The sequence below is a fragment of the Mastigoproctus giganteus genome, chromosome 6 (assembly GCF_048544385.1).
Source record: "Mastigoproctus giganteus isolate SK-2022 chromosome 6, ASM4854438v1, whole genome shotgun sequence".
NCBI lineage: Eukaryota > Metazoa > Arthropoda > Arachnida > Uropygi > Thelyphonidae > Mastigoproctus > Mastigoproctus giganteus.
Window position 1 is genome coordinate 61554781 of NC_143580.1, and position 20657 is coordinate 61575437.

Here is a 20657-nt window from a genome sequence, read left to right on the forward strand (position 1 = left end):
TTCGTCTACTACCCGGCTAGCTAATTAATTCATCGCGCCCAGCAGGCACTTCCACTTGAGTGCTCAATCAGAGTCTTCAGAACTGTTTCGATGTGGTGGACTTCATTAAGCTACAAGGTTGCGTGATAATTTGGTAAGCAGTAGTCGCTTTCTGGACTAAGACACCCCACTCTCAGGTGGCTTGAAAAGTGTTATGAAAAGTGGCTTGAAAAGCGTTTTGATGGAACATCAAAACATTATCTTTTATCGAAAAAGATATTTTTTTGACCTGAAGTAAAACCGATAGGTAACGAAAATGCGAGACGGAAATGACGTCACAACCTAAACTCAGTCACTAGTGTTGATTCGGTAGAGCAAGTAGCTGGCTTGAGCATAAAACGTATATCGTCAATACTAAATATTTCGGACTGAAGTAAAACCAATTGGTAACGAAAATGCGAGACGGAAATGACATATGACGTCACTTTCTAAATGACGGTAACTCAGTCACTAACGTTGATTCGGTAGAGTAAGTGGCCGGCTTGAGCATTAAACGTTACATCGTTTATAACTTCTTTCTCGCTGTTCGATTTTAAAATTTTAAATGGTTTCATATGAAATAAAACATCTTTCGTGCGTATAAAGAAAAAATGAAAGAGAAAATATGTAAGTTTTATAATTGCAAGCATGAGTCGAATTTTTTATACCATAAAGGGCCTGAACCTTCATTATTTAATGATTTGCAGCCTGCTCTGAGAGAGCGGACTGTTAATGATTAACAGTCCGCATTTTTATGTTCAAAATAAGTAAATATGAAATAAAATATAATAATAAAATAATTAATTAACAAATAAAATAATTAATAGGAATAACAAGGCTTCTATGTATCCATTATTCATCATATTTTCGAGAATATTCACAAAATTTACTTTGGCAGAGTACGAGGGCTGTTTGAAAAGTAAGGGGACAGATTTTTCAGGAGAGAAATTGTTTTCAACCCTACTTGAAAGGAGAAAAAATGCGCCTACTCACCCGATTTCTCTATATCAGAGGGACTAAAGTCCTCTGAGATTCATCTCCAAATGCGAGCTGTGTATGGTTCAACAATTGTGTGCAAGTAACAAGTTTTGTTTTCGGTTATGGATGAAGGGGCTTTATCCACCCATCATACAGTATAGACCCTGCTCATTCTGACTTTTGCCTCTTCAGAATTTTGAAAAGCATCAGTCAGGGAACTAACTCGGTGACGATGATGAAGTTAAAAAGTAGTGCACTAGTTAAGCTTTCATTGTTGTGACTTCCGTAAAGCATCTCTCACCGTACTTTTCAAACAGCCCTCATTTCAGTGAGTCGGTAAGGCACTTTATATTTATCGATTTCATTTCCTTTTGAGACCGAACAACCCTGCTTGGAAAAGGGACTATAAAAATTATTGCCAAAAATGAAATTCGAACTTACATTATCACAGAATGCTTTAATTTTAATTAACATTTTCATTACATCACTCTTAACGTTCGCAACAAGTCATAACTGTGACCTTAACTATCCTGACACGTGCTTCTCCAACTAGCATCATTACATTTGATCACAAACTGCAAAAGGAGACAGAGCAGCTGTCATTTAACGATCATCTGCGTGCAGTTCTCTCTGAGTGACCGATGCTTTGTAGCAATCCGAGTCTTATCCTCTGCATAAGTATTTAATTTCCTCCAGTACCATCTCCTCTGGTTTGTAGCCTTAAATGCTTTGCCTGCCGTGGCGTTAATTATGCAAGAATTATCCTCCGGCACAGTTCACACGTGGTAGTGGCGAAGAGAAGCTGTAATGAGTCGACCTACCCTGAGAGAAGTATCTGCTGAACCCTTACAGCCACAGTGTTAAATATCACGACACATTTCATCCAATTAAAGCCGGGTGGCTTTACACGAAAATGCTAACCCCATCAAGTAATTATATTGCTTTGCATTTTGACAGTTTTCGCAAGATTTGGGTAGTTCTGAAGAGCTTCATGTTACACAGGAAATGTAACATTCCCCACTACTCTGAAGAACAACGAAAATTTGCCCTTCTATTTGTACAGCTTTTCAGACTTTAATTCCAAAGATTTATAGTTTGCATACGTGTAAATGTCTTAAATATACACTTCTCGTCATTGAAATTTTCTCACCAAAAGGAGTGTATGCTTTGAGCTCAAAGTAAGTGGAGTGGCATACATCAATGTTGATATGTGCCAGATGACTACTAATGATCACATCTATCATCTTGGTAATCACTGAGACATTATTCTTGCACTTATGTATAGGAAACGGTGGTAGAGAACTGAGAGGTGAGGTCAATGAAATCCTCATATCCCAAATGTGCAGATGGACGACCGATCTGTTGAACAAGAAATCACGTCTACGTACGACTGTCTGGATCTGTTATCCCGACAGTTGTATATGGGCAGGAACTGTCCAGTTGACAAACAGCATTTACGATGGGGGAAAAGAGAAGGCAGAAGTAGCGGTCTCAGAATGGTTTCATCATAATGTCTCGCCCTCAAAGTACCATGAAGTCACTGATTCGTCAATAAAGACAACACGATACCATCCTTGTCCCCAAGCTGCTTTCTGCCTACACCACTGCAGAAGCTGATGACGATGGAATGAATGCCTTCAGAGACAGACGAGGCAAGACCACGAAAAAGCAGCCCAAGTCTCGCAGCCGTCTGCTAATCATACTCCTCAACACGTGCGCTGACAGGGATGGGCTACGATATTAAAAATCTGGCAGACTGTAAAAGATCTGTTTCCTATCACTAGTTAGCAGATCTATGAATCCTCACGTTCTGTTTCTTTTGTCCTGGTGCCAACAGAGCACTGGTGACGTTTCCGAATACATTCCTATACCCATTTTTGGCAACAGTCCCAAGCCATTTGAGCATCAAAATCCATAAGAATGGCGATTTTTCCTTTATTTTTTGACAACCCAATGATCTGCCTAAACTTTACTTTATTTGTAACAACAAACTAAACTTTATTTGCAGAGTGCTATTTATTCTTATTTGCTTGTATAAATAATGTTTCTGAGATAATAATTCCTTTTATCCAAAAGATTTTGGAACAGTTAAAGTTATCATACCGGTGATGTAGCTTCACTGCAATGTTCTTAAGTAGCACAGTAAAGCCACAGTATTCACTAGTGAGCAGATGCTTGATGGAGTGGAGAATAAAAAATACAAAACAACCCTCATACAAGAACTTGCTTCCGTGTGGATTCAAGAACTTTCTCCTGGTGGCCTTTATGATAATTGTCTCATACATAAAAAATCGTTTATTATTATTATAAATCAGAAAAACCAGGGTGCAAGGCATCATCTTGAGCATCTTAACAAACTTCTAGTTACCAGTATTACTTATATATTAGAACTCGTATTTTACCTTCAGATAAGTGGACCTTCAGATAAGGACATTACTGCTCTTCCACCTCTCAGAAAATATGATAAACTTCCAGAAACTTTACGGGGTACCTAACGCATATTTGGAAATTATAAAAATTTAATTCCTTTCTATTTCTAGTTGCTTTCTTAATGTGAAAAGATCAGCGTATTCTTGAAACGTTTGATGAGACAATGCAAAACAACTCATCACTGAAATAGTGAATAGATCATTGAAAAGTAAAAGAAGTTGAGACCCCCGCCAAACTTCATTCTTTCCCAAGATGTAAAAACTCTTCTTGCAACTGTGTTAGATATCAAATGATAGTTGATTCTTTTCAAGAAGCAAACTTTCCTTTTATCTAGTATTCCTCTCCTAGGTCCAATAACTGTTTATTTACTCAATTATAGCCACCTCCATTTGAATATGATGTCATTTTATTTACGAAATGGATTCCTTTCTCCAGTGCCTACTGTTTTTACTTCCAATGAATGAGATTTCGCTGGACGTGAGGAAAATACTTCCATCGCTTTCAGCTACCATGGCAGGAGTTATAGTTTTTAATAGAATTCTATGCTCTCTTCGCAATGGAAAACAATCTGTTGAGTGATACCTCTTGGGTTCATGTTTTGTTAATCTCTGAAGTGTCTGCAACTATTGATCATAGCCTAGAGGCAGTGGAACAGACAACTAAGTAGCAATGACTGTGGACTGGTCTATAGATTTTCTTCAGAGTTCACCGGCACTCCACATTTAATTCTTTGACACTTGGTAAACATGAGGGTGTTAGATGGAAACCATAGACGCTTTCTCTCTCTTAAAATAAACAGAGCTCAAATGAAACGGGCCACCGGAACAAACATAGACGGTTATACTGAGGTTGAATTATCTTTTTATAGTCGGAATGCTAAAAGAAAAACGTATAACGTGACAGGTAAGAAAAAAAGGTGGAGTGTGCTGGGGAATAATGCAATAAACAGAAGTTCCTTAACTAGGAACTGCAATTATAAACTATAAATGCACCATGTCTCTTTAACAATTCCAAGACATTTTAATTAGCTATTTGCCACAAAGTATTGGTTGTTTATAGTAATTTTCATTTAACATGTACAAACATTTCATTGTTTTTCTTTGGGGAAACTCCAAGTGATTAAGTTGTTCGTATTGGCTGTAATTTCCTCAGATTTATTGACATAAACTAATTGGCCTCCGGGTTAAACAAATAATGAGATGATGATAAATATGTGGTATTATTTCTTAGTGCCTAACGATAAAATTGATTTTTATGGTGATCCAAAACAAGAAGGCTCTTAACACCTATTGTGCTCTAGTAGGATGTTGGAAGAAATTTTCTGGCACGAACTGGAATTTCTTTTCACTGCAAATTTTAAAAGAAATAATTAAGAGAAAATTATTTCGCAAAAGTTGGAATTTAGTTTTTACGACAAAGTTAGTAAGGCTATGAGGCGTAGGTGTTTTTTTCTGTACGTTTTTCTGGATGAAAAACCAGAGTTCCAGGATGGAAAACTCTGAAACCTGAAACCAACTAATTCGAACACTAGGTAGTGGAAAAATCTCAAAACTTTCTCTCGGATTGGCAGAATTTGAATCAAATCCAGGCTTTTTTACGCATGGTGTAGAAGGACAGAGCTCGTAAAGCCTGCTACCTGCAAGGGTTCAGGGTTGAATTGTGAAACATCCCGACTATCTTAGAGATTAACCAAATTACTGATACCAACTTTAAAACCACTTCCTATAGAAATATTTGTTAGAAAAGTTGGAATCAGGAAATGAATCTCCATAGGATAGGGTGCGGAGGGAATTTCTAAGAGTGAATGCATGAGGTCATTGCTATCTTCGCTGCACTTTTTTTAAATACAGGACTTTTATGCAACATCCAGAGGAAACTGGATGAAATTGTAAAAAAAGCAAAAGATAGGGAGCATCAGGAAGAAACTTGTTAAAAACCCTCTGTGTCTAACTAATTAAATGCGTACGAAATTCAAACCGAGTTATTTTCAGTTTTTCCAAACTTTTCTGTGATTTTTTCCTAAAGAGGACCGAAGTGTAAGCCACGGCAACTCCTTATTGACGGACAGCGTCGGAATTCACAATAGCGATCATTAATCAGATAGAAGTTTGAGGTAATTTCAGAACTGAAAGTTAATGGATTCTCCAATACTTCACAATTCTCAACCAGCCAACGATAACTTGATGTCAGAGATTTTTACTTCTCCTTAAGGACTGCAAATGTGGCAATTTATAATTTCTATCAAGAATGGACAGACCTACGGAATAAAACCTTACTCACTCAACTTGAGATCGGCTAACCACAGCCTTGATTGAGAAGATTTTAGAAATTCTTCCAGTCATCGACCGGACTCGAACCAAGACCTCTCCAAAGTGTCAAAAATGAGATTGAAATGAAGAATTTTATAGACAGTTACTAAACAGTAATATTTAAATAGGATTAGTTTAATATGTGTGGCCTCAATCATGATCTCTTTATTTTGCATGTTAGTTTTGAAACATTCTTTCTTCAGCTAACTCGAAAAATTCGAGTTAGCTGAAGAAAGCTCTTACCTTTTTAGAGCGTAGTGTCGTTTGCTTTTTTTTTATTTAGTACAATTTTCCTTCTAGTAGTCTTTCTAAATAAACAAACGAGGAGCTTTGTTCCTAACAGTGAAAAATTATTATTACCCACTCAGCCATCCATCACTCTGGATGTCCTAATGGTGAGTATGGTCCCTGATGTCTTAGCAAATTTTCCTGTTGGGATTTTCGTGGTTCTGTAATAAATCAGGGACAAATGGATTCGTAACGACAGAGAAAAGCATCACGGAAAGAAAATCCTCTCTCGTGTAATGGGACAAACCTCTTGAGATTTTCAGCTGGTGAGCTTACAACTATTAGAAGAAAGAAAAATTATAAATTCAAAATAAACAGAACTCCCAAAATGAAAAGTAGCAAACATTCATCAGAGATCATCACAGTTCAGTAACCAAAAAACGCATTTATATATATAAAAAAAGAAAGTAAACGAACATTTATTGATGGATAATACAAGAAGAAAAATATTGTTGTTTGCCTTTGAGCCAAATCAAATAAGGCTATGAGACAGTGTATTGTATCCGTTAATTGACTGTATCCCTGGTCGGTTTGCTGTTTTGCTGGATGAAAAGTCCCGATTTTATATTTAAAATCCAAAGAATAAAATCCTTGTCGAAATTCAATGGTAATTGACATGAACGATCTGTAGAAGAATCCCAAAACAATTTTTCAAACCCTAGTAATACATCTAAGCACCCATGACTGCTTATATTCCATTAATTATTAATAAATGCTACGAGAGATTCCAAAATTAAAAATTTATCTCCAAGAATGCATTTAATTCCAATAGACCTTTGTTTTTCATCTCTCGGGGAAGTAATTTATTTTATGTTATCCAAGTACTTCCATTATCATTAACCAAACATTCAGTCTCGAGACATTTCATTAGTTTTATTTCCTTATATTTACTGTGATCAGCTAACATCATAAGGCATTCTTCTATTGTACAGAATACGTTGCAGGATCATTTTTAATCCACAGCGACTTCGGTGAAATATAATACATGACGCTGCTCACTAATCTAGTTTACAATACCATTCTGTTATTTTTAAATATACCGTCATAAGATGGCTAGACAATCAATTCACCTTGTTAAGAGATGTATTTGCTATCTTATTTACTTTTTTTAATGTTTATTTGTCAAGACTTTTGTATCTCAGTTAAGAAGAGCTTATTTTAAAGAATAGAGCCATGTTTCCATATTGGTGGTCCCATATGTCAATAATGGATTACTGAATATTACCTCGAGGTCATTAATGTTTACTCTAACAAAATCTTAGTGTGTACTGAGAGGTTTCATGTAAAACGAGATCTCTCTAAATTAACTTCATTAGTCATGGAAAGAAATGTTTATTATGGTTTCTTCTTTATTATGGCCAACGAAGTTGAACAAATATCGCATTTGGGATTTTTGCAAATCCGAAATGTGATATGTGCAGCTGTGTACCATGATAATTGGGAGAGCACTAGTGAAATGAAAAACGTCGAAGACACAGAAAACAGAACGGGAGCCTAAACTTTGATTTAGGAAAAGCGAATTGAAATAGGTACCCGCCATCTCCCAAGAGAAACTCCCACTGCATCAGAGAAAATCTCGAGCGTAATAAAAAACCTTTATGCGTAGATCTGGAGAGGCAAAAAGCATCGAGTTACTATGAGGAAATGGCCAAAGACCGGATCGATTAGTAATATTCATAAAACTGCTTTGCGTCATCAAAAGGCAGAAAATGCACGATGAATCAGCAGGAGAGGGTAGAAGAAGTAAACACTTTTGTCATTCGCCCATTTCATGGTTCAATGAAGAACGTACCTTCTGAATTCACCGGAGAATTTCAAAGCATTCAAATATTTACGTTGTAGTTTACCGTTGCACGAAACAGATAATCTCCTCTGCAGTTATTCTCAACTGATACGTTAAGCTCTTCAAGGTGAGTCAATGTTAACATTCATGATTTAGCATTAGTTTTTCTAATGTTATAAAAGAGCCAGACATAACGGTATTCTAATAGCAGACGGGTTCATACTCATTTCGAAACACACAAGGTTCGATATATCCCAATAATTACAACTTTCAACTCTAAGTAACTAAGAAATATTCATGTTCGCAAATTCTCATGGATTTTAGAAATAAACTATTAAATTTACACCGAAATTTATTGTTGTATATATAATATTACTTTGTTTATAACATTACGTGCATTTGTATTTTCTATTTTGTCTCTTTTAATTGATCGACTTAAGACAACTCTTTTGGAATATCGAAAGGGATATTCTAAAGTTTACCAATGTCTCCATGAAAGCTATACAATATAAAACAAGTCGCAAACCATCCCTTCTCCACTTTCCAATAATAGTCCACGAACAACCACATGGAATAGATCGGCTTGCTCAACTTCTTATGACTTGTAACTCAATGGGAATCAACAATACTCCACCTCTGATAACTTGATGGAATTTGATTCTCACTGCTACCATAACCATAATGTCCATTCCCAGATATCCAACAGTTATTTTGTTAAGTTCAGCCACTAACCAGTAGTTCTCTGTTCACAATGAAGGCAGCACATTATTTTACCAATAGAATATCCAGTACCTCCAAATTTTAATCTTTCGGACTACTTAAAAGGATTGGACACATTGAGACGAAATATTGAACGTGCTAGCCTTCCCAAATGTAAGCTCGAACAATGCTCGAGCTTACATTTGTGTGTGGACATCGTAAGATAAATTATTTCTTTATTTTCATATAGTTATATTAATTAATTTGCAAACTATTAACACTTTGCTCATATATATATATATATATATATATATATATATATATATACAAGAATTCCTAAGTTTACCACATATTGGTATGTACTGAAAAACTACAATTCCAAGAACAAGAAAGAATATTTTGTAAACTAATTCACTGATGGGGCCTTAAAATATCCTGAAATATTTTTTTAAAAAACAAGAATAGGCTTTTTTCTATTTTTGCTTTGTGTGCGTGTGATTAATGAATTACATTTATTTTGGTAAAAACGATCTACAGAGAAAGTTAAACGCATTTTCCGGCACGAGCGCCATCTCGTGGATAATACTAGAACTACCGGTAGTTGGAAGTAATAAATGGATAATGATTGGAATTTGAAATTCAATTTTTATAACTGGAATCATCCATCAATTTATTATTTAAAATTTAGATTTTTTAAATACGAGTTATTTAATTTAAAAATAATTTGAATTATTTTAAATTTAAGCTATTTATAATTTAAAAATTCTGCAGTTAGATTCTAATGAAATATCTATTTTCTTTTTAGAATAGATACCTTCCATTAACTTTTCGACACTTATTTTATAAATGACATCCTTTATTGTGTATCATATGACTCTGCTGGTTAGCCCCATAGCTAGTTAGATCGCTGTTCTACTAGAAATTTTTATGGGTTTTTTTACGACGTGGCTGAGTTAGTCAGTCTCAGGTGAGGGCAGCATGGTTTTTAGCTCATGGACAACTTTACGCAGCAGTTTACAGGTCTAGATAATTTTTGTTCAATAATTGCATATTCTATTTGAAAATCAAAAAAATGACTGGAGGTTTGCAAACAAAAAAGTATAATGAAGAAAAATGGTTAATTTTGACCTCAGAATGTACGAATTACGAAAGGACACAATAAATAGCCAAATTTCAAAACCATATAGTCCAGCGTTGTTAATATAATCAATATATATTATTAATTATGAATTAATTTTAATTAATTCAATTTATAGGGCGTTGGACGTATTCCAACTGTTCAGAATGTCATCTAAAGATGATTCTCATATCGAGAGATAAACTTGATTCAACTTATGAAATATCACTCATTTTCTAGAAAGAAAATGATTGCTATTTTTAAGGAATTATTTTTAAAATATATTATTATTATTTATTTATATCTGTCTTCTCAGGATGCGCAATACTGGTTTATATAATTAAATCAAGCTTATGTCTTGATGATGCAGCTTAATCTATTTCAGAACTCAATGACACGAGTGGCACAGCCAGTCAACTACTTCGTATACTACGGATCTATTAACTTCAAAGAGTCTCCCTGCCGTTCTGCGCTACAACTTCAGTCTCGCGAATATTGATCACTCCTCTGAAACTTCTGGAGGCTTTCTAGCTCTTTCATTTTCCACAACATCTAACTTAAATTAGCTTTCTCATTGCGAAGAGAGAGATCACGCTTCGTAACTGATGTTTAACTACTAGTGTAGAGTTCCTATGGTACCTCTAGAATGCCTGGGAAATTGATTCGTGAATAATGAAGCTACCATTTTGTCAACTGCTGTATAAAGATGGTGAATTCTTTATTATTCAAACTAGCACGGATTTTATAAAGATGGTAGATTCGAATTGGGGGTAATTAATCCTATGAAGCTCTCGTGATCTACATCATTCTGTTCATTTTCTACAACTGGACGATTCATAAATAATTTTAGCAACAAATTACAAACGAAATCATCGTTTTAACCCAAGCAACCATTTTTAGGCATCAACAACTTCGTAATCAATGTCCAGACGTGGAATTAAAGTGGTTGTTAACCTTACTAAATATATGACTTTCAATTGAGTACATTTACAAGGCGAGTTCCCTTAAATCTATCTCATTAGTTTCTTTTTAGTTATCAATAAAATTCTTAGAAAAAAACTTAATAACCAGCACAATAAATTGTATAAAAATAGCACTCATTTATCTTTTATCCATCCAGAAGATGAGTTCCAAATATGTTATTCTCTTATGTTATATACAGCTCTATAAAAAGCAGCGATCGATAGAGATGCACGCTCCTAACTCTGAACAAAAATAGTTTCATTTTTTACCGATCGCTTTACTGCCATTATTTACAAATAACAAAATTACACCGAACTTTAACAGATATAAAAGTTTACACCATTTTTCGAGATCAAAAATAAATTCTTTTCGCAATTTTCTTAAAAGAAAAAGCTAAATTTGACTTCTTACCACACCCATATTCGTCTACTCCAGGGTTGCCATACCAACAGTCATTATGTCCATCGCAAATATACTCGGAGGCAATACACCGTTCACTGTAGGTGCAGTAGATGGTTGTCTCTCTGTTGCAAACGGGAATTCCTAGAAAATTGAGATATCTTAGTACTACGATTACTTTTTCAATTAGTTTCATTTGTATGCTAAAACCTTCGAAGAACCTCTGCGTTAAGTAACCTAATTGTTTTAGCCTAACAGCTTGTAGATGTGGAAGTTAATATGCGATTATCAATTGGACCATTAACTAAGACGAATACTTTTCCTTAATTAAGAAAACCTATAAAAGCAATGGAAAAAAGTTACTTTAAAAATACCTTAATCATTTTGAAGTGTTCATTAAATTTTTTTCGACATTTATGGTGTTGAAGTTAGTAATAAATGATTGATCACTTTGAAATTAGAAGTCCAATCCATCACGGTGATCAGTTTTTAAACAAATACCTTAGAAAAGCTTAATTTAATTTTTGTTCAACTTCTTCAAGCATATTTTTGGATCTAATGACTAATTCTCAGAAGACAACATAGCACAGGATGTAAATACAAAGCTAATTAGTGGCTATCCAATATTCATAACATTCAGTACTGATGAGATGCGAGACTGACACGTGCTTTTGAGTAATTAATCTTGTCTACTGGACTTCTTTTTTGCTGCCTGAGTGCGAAGCAACCTCTTAATTATGGAAGATGAACAGTAATTATAATAAAAAACGAACTACTATTTTTATATAACAGTAAATTCGCTGAAAGATACTGAACTATGAGATAATACGAGCAATATGCGAACAGAAATGAGAATTTTATTGCCTTTGAGACATCCATTAACTCAACTTCCAAAAGGTACATTTTGGCAATTTATTTTCATCGAGTTTCTTAGATGAGGGCTGGAAGAGAAATAGAATGTCCGCATTACACAAATGCTTCCTCCATCTCTTCTCTCTTTCGCCATACATGTCAATACCACCAATAAAATGCTCCCAAAAAGAATATCCTTCCTGTACAAAAGCAACTCGCTTGAGTTTTTGAAAAATCCTGTTGAATGTCAACGTTATCGGAAACCAATGCAAGACACAGAGGTCTTTAAAGTCATATCCAACCAGCTACAGACAGCCTTCTTCGAGTTTTTTCCTTTATATATTTGGGATTTGCATGTTTTTAAGAAGAGGATATATCGAATAGTAGTTCAGAACAGTCTAGAATGTGTTCATTCGACTGTATGAATGGGAAATATAGATTTTTATCGTCCTACCAGATGGGTAATACTAGAAATCGTTACAACACACGTTTTCTTCTTATATTATGTCTTGGTACATCTGTTTCTAAATTTCTCTGTTTATTTCCTCTTTATCTTTCGACTGTTAACTCCACTTATCAATCTTAATTTTCCCTTTATTCTCTCTATATTTATCGATCTCACTGACAATAAATTTGATATACAGTAGCAGACAAAAAAATTTGAACCAACTACCCAAACTCAAAAGTTACTCTTAAATATGTTAATTGATATTACGATATATTCATAATAACGGCGATGACAGGATGAATACTGAATTACAAGAGATATATTCAAAAACTTACCATCAACTAATACGTAATTATGTTCGCAGTCTTCTTCATCTTCACAAGTTCCTGCACAGTCACATACAGAGTCGCAAACGTTAGCCATTGGAATACAACGAGAATTTTGACAAGTGAATTCTTTATTCGAACAATTTCTGCCTGTAAAAGAATTAAGCACATTCTTCATGACAAAACGTTTCAGTTTTAACTATCTTTCAGAACTTTTAACTAATTGTACACACCAAAGGAAATTTAAAGTACACTAAATCCCAGTTTAACGCGATGAAATATTTAAACAGTGGCCTGTTTAAACTTATTATAGCAGATAAGTGGAAAATTATCTATACAACTTACAATTCAGTTCATCTGCATGGTTGTCGGAGCAGTCTGGCCAATCATCACACCACACTGAAATGTGTACTCTTCCACCATCTCCACATTGTACAAAATCTTCTATTAAAAGAAAAATATTGTATCGTTCAAACTGTATTCATTCTCTACAACTTCTTGTCTTAATTATGAACATTTTTATATTGATGATGCATTTAAAATATTGTGCAACGACTCCAAGTCAGTGAATTTATCTAAAGATGTAAGGTCATTTCGATGAATTTTCAATAATAATTCCTTTTGCTAAGAATAGAGTACAAGTAGACCGTGTCGCTTTTAACTTAGATTAAAATTGCACGAGGATAGGCAGGTAGACTATCATTATCCCCAAACTGTCAGACGTGAGGATCACTTCTCTGCAAAATCTATACATCATATATGACCACTGCAGGGAAATGACCTTTACGTATCTCAGTTTTGAAACAGCGCTTATAAATAAATACCAACTAAATGTTACTGATACGAAGTCTGCTTATTTTACAGACTTTTTTCTTGTATCATGTTATTTCGATTATAATTTTAAGTGAGACTTTCACATCAATAATACAAGTTATTTAAGTTACAAAAAGTATTAAAATTATCTTTATACAGAATAATTTTTGCAATGAATCCCGCGGTACACTTTATATAACAAAAGAAACTCGGACTTACCATCTTCATTACAATGATCCTCATCACTACCATCTATGCAATCTTTATTTCCATCGCAAACAAAATTACCTCGGATGCACTGGCTGTTATTGCATCTGTATTCGCCAAACCAGCATTGCCTAAAAGCTGGAAAAAGGATGCAATTTTATGAATTTGTACAACGAACAGCTTGGTGAGTGAGATGTTTACAAATTTGTATATTTTTTTTATATATTCGGGTGATGAAAAACAGGTTTTTCTCAAAGCAAATGTTTTATTTGTTCTTAAAATCAACTGGTAAAATAAACGTGTTTGGACCTCAGATGAATTCCTAAAAGATACTTGAATCATGCACCAGAAAGAGTTAACTGATTCTAGATCCTGAAAATCGTGTCAATTCCTGAATTCATTTATTTCCTTTTTTTCTTCAGACTTGGCTCTTCAGAGAGTGATCCTCACAGTGTATATACTCCAGGAGAAACCAGACTTTCTTATTCATGGGGAGGAATCATCTATTAATGCATATAGGTTGACTAATTCCCAAATATGGACAAATATACTTTGGAATTAAGATACTGCTGTTTCGAAAAAGGGTTTAATATTCGTGTTCTAAGTTTATTTGTTTAAAAGTTAGAATATATATATATTTTTATGCATCAAATTAACAATATCAAGACACTAGATAAGTTTCCCTATTTCAAAATCTAAGGAAATTGCTCGGCTAAACGAAGAAACACAAACTAACCTTTAAAACAGATCTCAATTACAGCTACAATACATTAAAATGCCACTTCCCTTTACTCCTAAACTAATCCAAAATAACGTTTTAATTGTATACAATTTTAAATTCAGAAAACACGTGATACGCATGCATGTGAAAAGCCAACAAGACAAACTCTCTCTGTCTCCCTTGCACAAATTCAAAGACATTAATTATACTTACAGCAGTTATGTTCGTCCGAGTTGTCTCCACAGTCATCACGAAAATCACAAAGACTATCACTTGGAGCGCAAAAGTGATTGTCGCACTTGAAGTGAGTAGCAGGACACACGAATGTTTCTGTTAGTAGCAAAAAGAACAGTAATTATTTACGTTTTACTTCTCTCTGTAATGGAAAAGACAGAAATAAATTTCCGAAGCTAAAATTACAATTGATCAAAGATCGTCCACCCATTTGTCACTTTTTTTTTGACTCGTCTAACTCGCACTCTTGTGCAACATTTAGAAAATTCTAAATTTAATCACGCTTTAAGAGATAAAAGATAGAAAACATTAGTGGAAAGAGAAACGGGGTCACTTGTCGTTGATGTTCAGTAACGTAGCAGCGAAGATTCATTACACCACACAAGCACGTATTAGGGGCGGACAGTTGGTAGAACCCAAACGAATTCAAAGAGCAAAGGAGAATTAGATGAAAAGAAAGGATGGATTTTCATTTATTCTACAACATGTTGGATTCGTGAAGACTAAAGACTGTAGAATTAATATTATGGCGTGGATTCTACCAATAAAAAGCACTTCCATTATACATATTAATGCTAAGATTGATCTATTTATGAAAAACGTTTTGTGGAAGGGCAGAAAGCTTTTCTGTGACTGTAGCATTTCTCTTCAACAAATGCATCTTCAGATATTACCTTTATAACAGTCCTACTCAATACAAATCCACTTGTTCGAAATTTAAATTATCCGGTTGCTTTTGTTATCTTCCTAATTTCACCCAATTTAAAGGACATAAAACTATCACAAGAATTCAATAAAATCGTGATTCTGTCCGAAAAGGAATTAAAAATTGCTAAAATGCGAATTTGAAACAGTTAGAAAATTAATTTAAGCGCTATTCTGCTTTTTTTTCAACTTAAATAAAAAATTTAAAAACTATATTTAATAAAGTTTTAACTAGTGGTATCACAAAAACGAAATCTTAATCTTATTAATGGATACTCCTAGCCGATACAAAATTATACTTGGTGTATCATAAAATGCAGTGAAAGTATAGTTAATTGTCAAATTAACTATACTTTCACTATAAAGTATAGTTAATTGTCAAATTTTTCACTGCATTAATTGGATGAAATTATTTAGAAAATTCAACAAAACAAAGTGTAGTCGAACCACTCTTCAAGTTTCGCAGTTATTGGTCTAAAATCAGTTCCAAAAGCCATACATTGCCTGCGCCTATTACCCATTGATGTGGCACCAAGAAGGGCCGAAAAGGGGCACATGTGGCCCTTTTCGGCACTTATTGGTCTTCGTAAATATTAAGAAAGCAATTGGGCAACAATAACATTTGTCTTTAAGAACGCATGCAAAAAAAAGAGTGGAATTTCTTTATTTAAAAGATACTTGCAGGATGAACAAGATCTAAACTTGCATTCTCATAGCAGAACAACTTGCCCTTGCAATGAGTTGCCCTAGTATTGCACTACTTTCAAACATCCTCTCCTCTCCAAAAGGTTAATTGGGCAGCCTGTTTCAGAACTAATTGGTCTCGAGTGATATCACACACAAACCAGTTGTGAACAGGTTGTTCGTTGTGAGCTGCTATGCGGTATATGAAATCAGTATTAAAAGTTGTAATATAGCTAACGTTATTTGTTGAAAGTAGTACAATGCCAGGGCGACTCATTATAAAGGTATGAATCAAAGAAATACTAATAATATCTGTATTACCGGAAATTGGTTAGAATGAAAAGAAAAAAACCCTTACCGCAATTTTCTTCATCACTGTTATCGGGACAGTCTTGATGCCTGTCACACCTACTGATGAGGTCTATACAAGTTCCATTACAGTAGAATTCATGAGGAAGGCAGCCTGGAATTAATGAAAATTTACAAAATAATTTTATAGCAACTCGGGCATCTATTGGTTGAAGGGCACAGGTTGGTATGAGTTGGTGTAGGTGGAAAATGAAGTTTACCACTTCGTTAAATATATAATGATATTAAAATAACCAAAAACTGGCTAATATTGAAAATAATTTTATATCTTTAATATTAATCGATTTGTTTGTGCAACGTTATGAATTTTTACCATCATAGAACACACCATAAACATTAATTACATATTTTCAGGGTGAAAAGTTCATAGCGGAAAACTAACCAAGAAATACACCAGTGCCTCATAGCCTTAGGTACCATAATGTTTATCCTAAACAACGAACCACAATTTTTAAGACTTCTCGCTGATGAATTTTGCCGATATTTACAAGTGCTCCGGGCACCCAAATATTAACGAAGTCTAAAAGTAGGAACGCATTTTTATACCTTTCTCTCGTCCACTAACTTCTGGCTTAAGTTTGACAACGTATTGATTTTACCATCTACACCATCGTGCCCTCCTTTCCACGATGAGATATTAACATCTATTCGCCTCCGGGTCATTTGTGGTGTTCGTGCCAAATAAACTGAGAACAATCCAGCTTTGATGAGTGCAGAGAGAATGAAAAAGGATATTATGATTGATGAAAATGATTTGCTATGATTGTTAAGTTAAATATCGAATGTTATTCGTAAGAATAGCAAGCAGAATTTTATGATTATAAAGGATTTTAAAAATTAGGCTTTTTAAGAAGCCTAATTTTGAAATTTAATTAAAATCTATTCATTAAAAGCCGAGTTATTACATGCGGACGGACAGACATGAAAACAATAGCCGCATTATGCATATATATTACGCTTCTGCCTAGATAGTGTTTCACCTTTAGAAATAAAAATAATTGAACTCAATTTAAAGCACTGACAACTTTTACAGAGAAATATTACTGAACAATTCTTTTTAACAGTATTATTAAACTTCCTTTTAAAATTTTCCTCAATCAATTTTCAATAACGGGTTCTTTTTGTCCCCAGAAGTCCATGTCTTATTGGTGTTTACTATCACTCAGGAGGGAAACGAAGATAAATATCACATTGGCGCTGAAGGATCACTTCTGGTAACTTTTTTTCTCCTGGAACATCCATTACTATACCCTGCTAATACTTTCTAGGCGATGCCAATGGAACTTGCAAGCAAGCTATTAGTGTCTCTTATACCACGTAAATGGTTTTTTATGTACGCTAATCCCTTGCTGTTTGTAGATGATTGCTTGACACTCTCTGCGGATGTATGTAGGAGTATTACGATTCCTTATTCGCAGTTTATATACACTTTAGGTGATGAAAGTGATCCAATTCAAATATTGTGGCAGCTCCTCAAGACTATTATCTAAATCAATTTGTACGTAATGAAACTCCATCTACTGAGAGTTGAGTTATTATATGGAGATAATTGCCACATTTTTATTTGTCTAATTTTAATATAATTTGCAGTGACTCGACAAATCCTTCTGAAATGCCGAAATATAAAATTTCATAAAAATTCACCCACTACGAGTTTATTTATTACATGCGGGAGGACGGACGGACATCATGAAGACAACAGACGCATTGTGTATATACTAATACGCCCAAAAGACTGTCCCAGAAGTGGTGCTAAATATGTTTCCTTTTTTTTAATTCTCTAAATTAAAATCTTTTAATTTCGAAGATCAAATAGGTTAACGAGCATTCGAATTCTAGATACCATTTTCGTCTCTTGAATATTCAGCTTATCATGAAAATAAGAAAGATAAAATTCTTGATTTCTGTAGATTACGGGAAGCACGCAAGTAAGTAAATAAAAGAGAGAGAGAACGAATATTTTAAAGTAAAAGTTTTTGTTACCTGGATGGTGAAGGAATTTCAGATAAACACCTATTGTTATGGAAATAAAGTAGTGACAGGTTACTTTCTGAACTATCACTTCTCTGAAAGATAAACGACATTGTATAAAAAGTGGAGCGCAAGAATGCTTCGGGTAGTTCCCTAAATTGAAATAGAAATATTAAACAGCCCAATGTATTCAAAATTTATCTCCAGAGAGATATAAGCGAAAACTACTGATAAATCTTAATGACAAATCAATGGAAGTGTAAATGAAGGTTCGGCAAAGGCATTCTCCTCGAATAGCGACCACAAATAGAAAGGGAGAGGAGAATTAATGGAAGTGGTTACACAATCTCGAGGAACGTCACATCAGCGGAGGCTCGACATTAGTCATTGGTCATCGTTTAAACGCGAATCTTTGCACCTCACGAAGAGGTCAGATTCGGTGCTGTTTTCATAGTACCACCTTGTTGTAAGCTATCGAAACTAATTTAAACAAAATATTGAATTCACCGAGGAGGTGAACTGGATTTGCTGATATAACCAATGCTTAATCTCATACACAACACTTTTATTATTTTTACTGTCCTCTACAACTCTTATTGAGTCGCAGAGGACAATCAATCCGATTTTATGAAGTTTTTCATCTCATAAAAGCGGTCGGACTTGCTTCTAACAAATCCAGCTCTCTCTACAGAATATAATCAAAGTTTATGGTAATCTTTAACTGCAATATATTCATAGTCCACGAGGTTGCAAACAATAAATCGAATCAACTTACCACACACTGCCACGATTTCATCTTCACCTCCAGGACAGTCAGGAACCCCATCACATTTGCCTTCGATCGGAATACACCCGCTTTTGTCTTCGAAGCATTCGTAGCTGTCTGCCTCCGAACATATGCCGATACTCGGACGACGATGAATTTTCCAATCATCCCACCACTCCTCTGATCCAGAAACTGAAATGGAGGATTAGAAATTAGCCAATCAGAAAATCACCATTTGACACTAAAAAATGAATAACGCTTAGGGAATTTACAGTCAGTGGGATAGCTGTAAAAGTGGTTGAAGTGAATCATCAGAACCTTTTTATCAAGACTCAAGATCTCGATTGAACAAAAGAACATCATTCTTTTCCTGAGTAATTTTTCTATTTCTTTTTCTTCCCTTGATAAAGTAACGCCTACACTGTCATAAAAAAAAATCACAAATTGCAGCGAATCCTGACAATTTACATCCAAAAGTTAACATCATATTGGCATGGTATTTCTTCGAGTCCAGGTCATAAAATAAATGGTTATTTACATCGCCATCTGTAAAATAAATTAAGTCTATTTCTTCGTTTTAATTAAATCACCAAGCATGTCTGAATACATGGTCTAGTCAGCACTTGAAACCCTCTAAAGAAAATCGGAAGAGTTTTATATCTCCCAAGATACTACGTAACGTCCTGGAACATAAAACTTGCTCTGATGGTCATACTCAACAAGACATTGAAAACTTCGCATTCCAGCTGGTATCTTGCCTTATTTTTTACCTTAAGACAGTTTTAATGTCGTACATCGCTACAAACACTACATCCCTAACGTCCCTCACGACTTTAGAATTAACCTCTTATAAATGAAGCCATCTGTACAATCTCAGGAGACAAGGAACGATAAATATAAGCAGACAGTATTATTTCTTTGTCATTAGGTTTTTTTAAAGAGTAGCTAAGAGAAAGAATTTATATGGGCTGTACATTTTCACTTTCTGGTAGGGGCAGAAACCATTGAAACAGCTGTCAGGGTGACTGCACTTCGCACAAGTGATAATAATATAAAGTTAGTTGAATATCGGAGTGTGGTCTTCAACAATATGGCGTTGTCCTCTGCACCTCATTGGCGCATATTAAACAAATATACGAGTTTGATATCTTGTTATCAAGTCTCAAATATCTACATTGCATATTTTTTACGCATTAATTATATTTACGCTTTCATACGCTAATAATAATCTTGTGATCGAATGTAGAATTGCTGTTAAAATCCTTCTCATATTTCATTGGAAAGCGAAGCACCAAAAAATCTTATAAAATAAAATTGACCGTATTTTACCGAGTACACGAATACCGCTTTCTGTGGGAGCAGACGACATTTGCCACTACATTCAACTGTAACCATAGAGAAATATCATTGATCACACATAAAGACGTAACATTAAATACGCTCAGTGAATTATAAAACCCCCCCATTGGCAAGGGAGCATTTTCCCATAAAATAGTCATAAACATTTTTTGCTTAGCTGGAGCGAACATTTTGATAAATGTCGTAAAGGCAGTGGAGTTCGCGATATCTTTAAACAC

The 20657-nt window shown here is 34.5% G+C and overlaps 1 protein-coding gene across 1 annotated transcript in view; it reads right to left on the minus strand.

Moving 5' to 3' along the window:
* The window catches only part of LOC150084344 (G protein-coupled receptor GRL101-like), a 112644-nt gene that overhangs the window by 42373 nt on the left and 49614 nt on the right, over nt 1–20657 (minus strand). The window contains exons 2-8 of the mRNA XM_090376192.1: nt 19090–19272; nt 16333–16437; nt 14565–14681; nt 13643–13768; nt 12956–13051; nt 12620–12760; nt 10997–11128 (exon numbers count right to left, since the gene is read on the minus strand). Coding sequence (XP_090232318.1) covers nt 10997–11128; nt 12620–12760; nt 12956–13051; nt 13643–13768; nt 14565–14681; nt 16333–16437; nt 19090–19272 — 900 coding nt within the window. The remainder of the gene's footprint in view (nt 1–10996; nt 11129–12619; nt 12761–12955; nt 13052–13642; nt 13769–14564; nt 14682–16332; nt 16438–19089; nt 19273–20657) is intronic.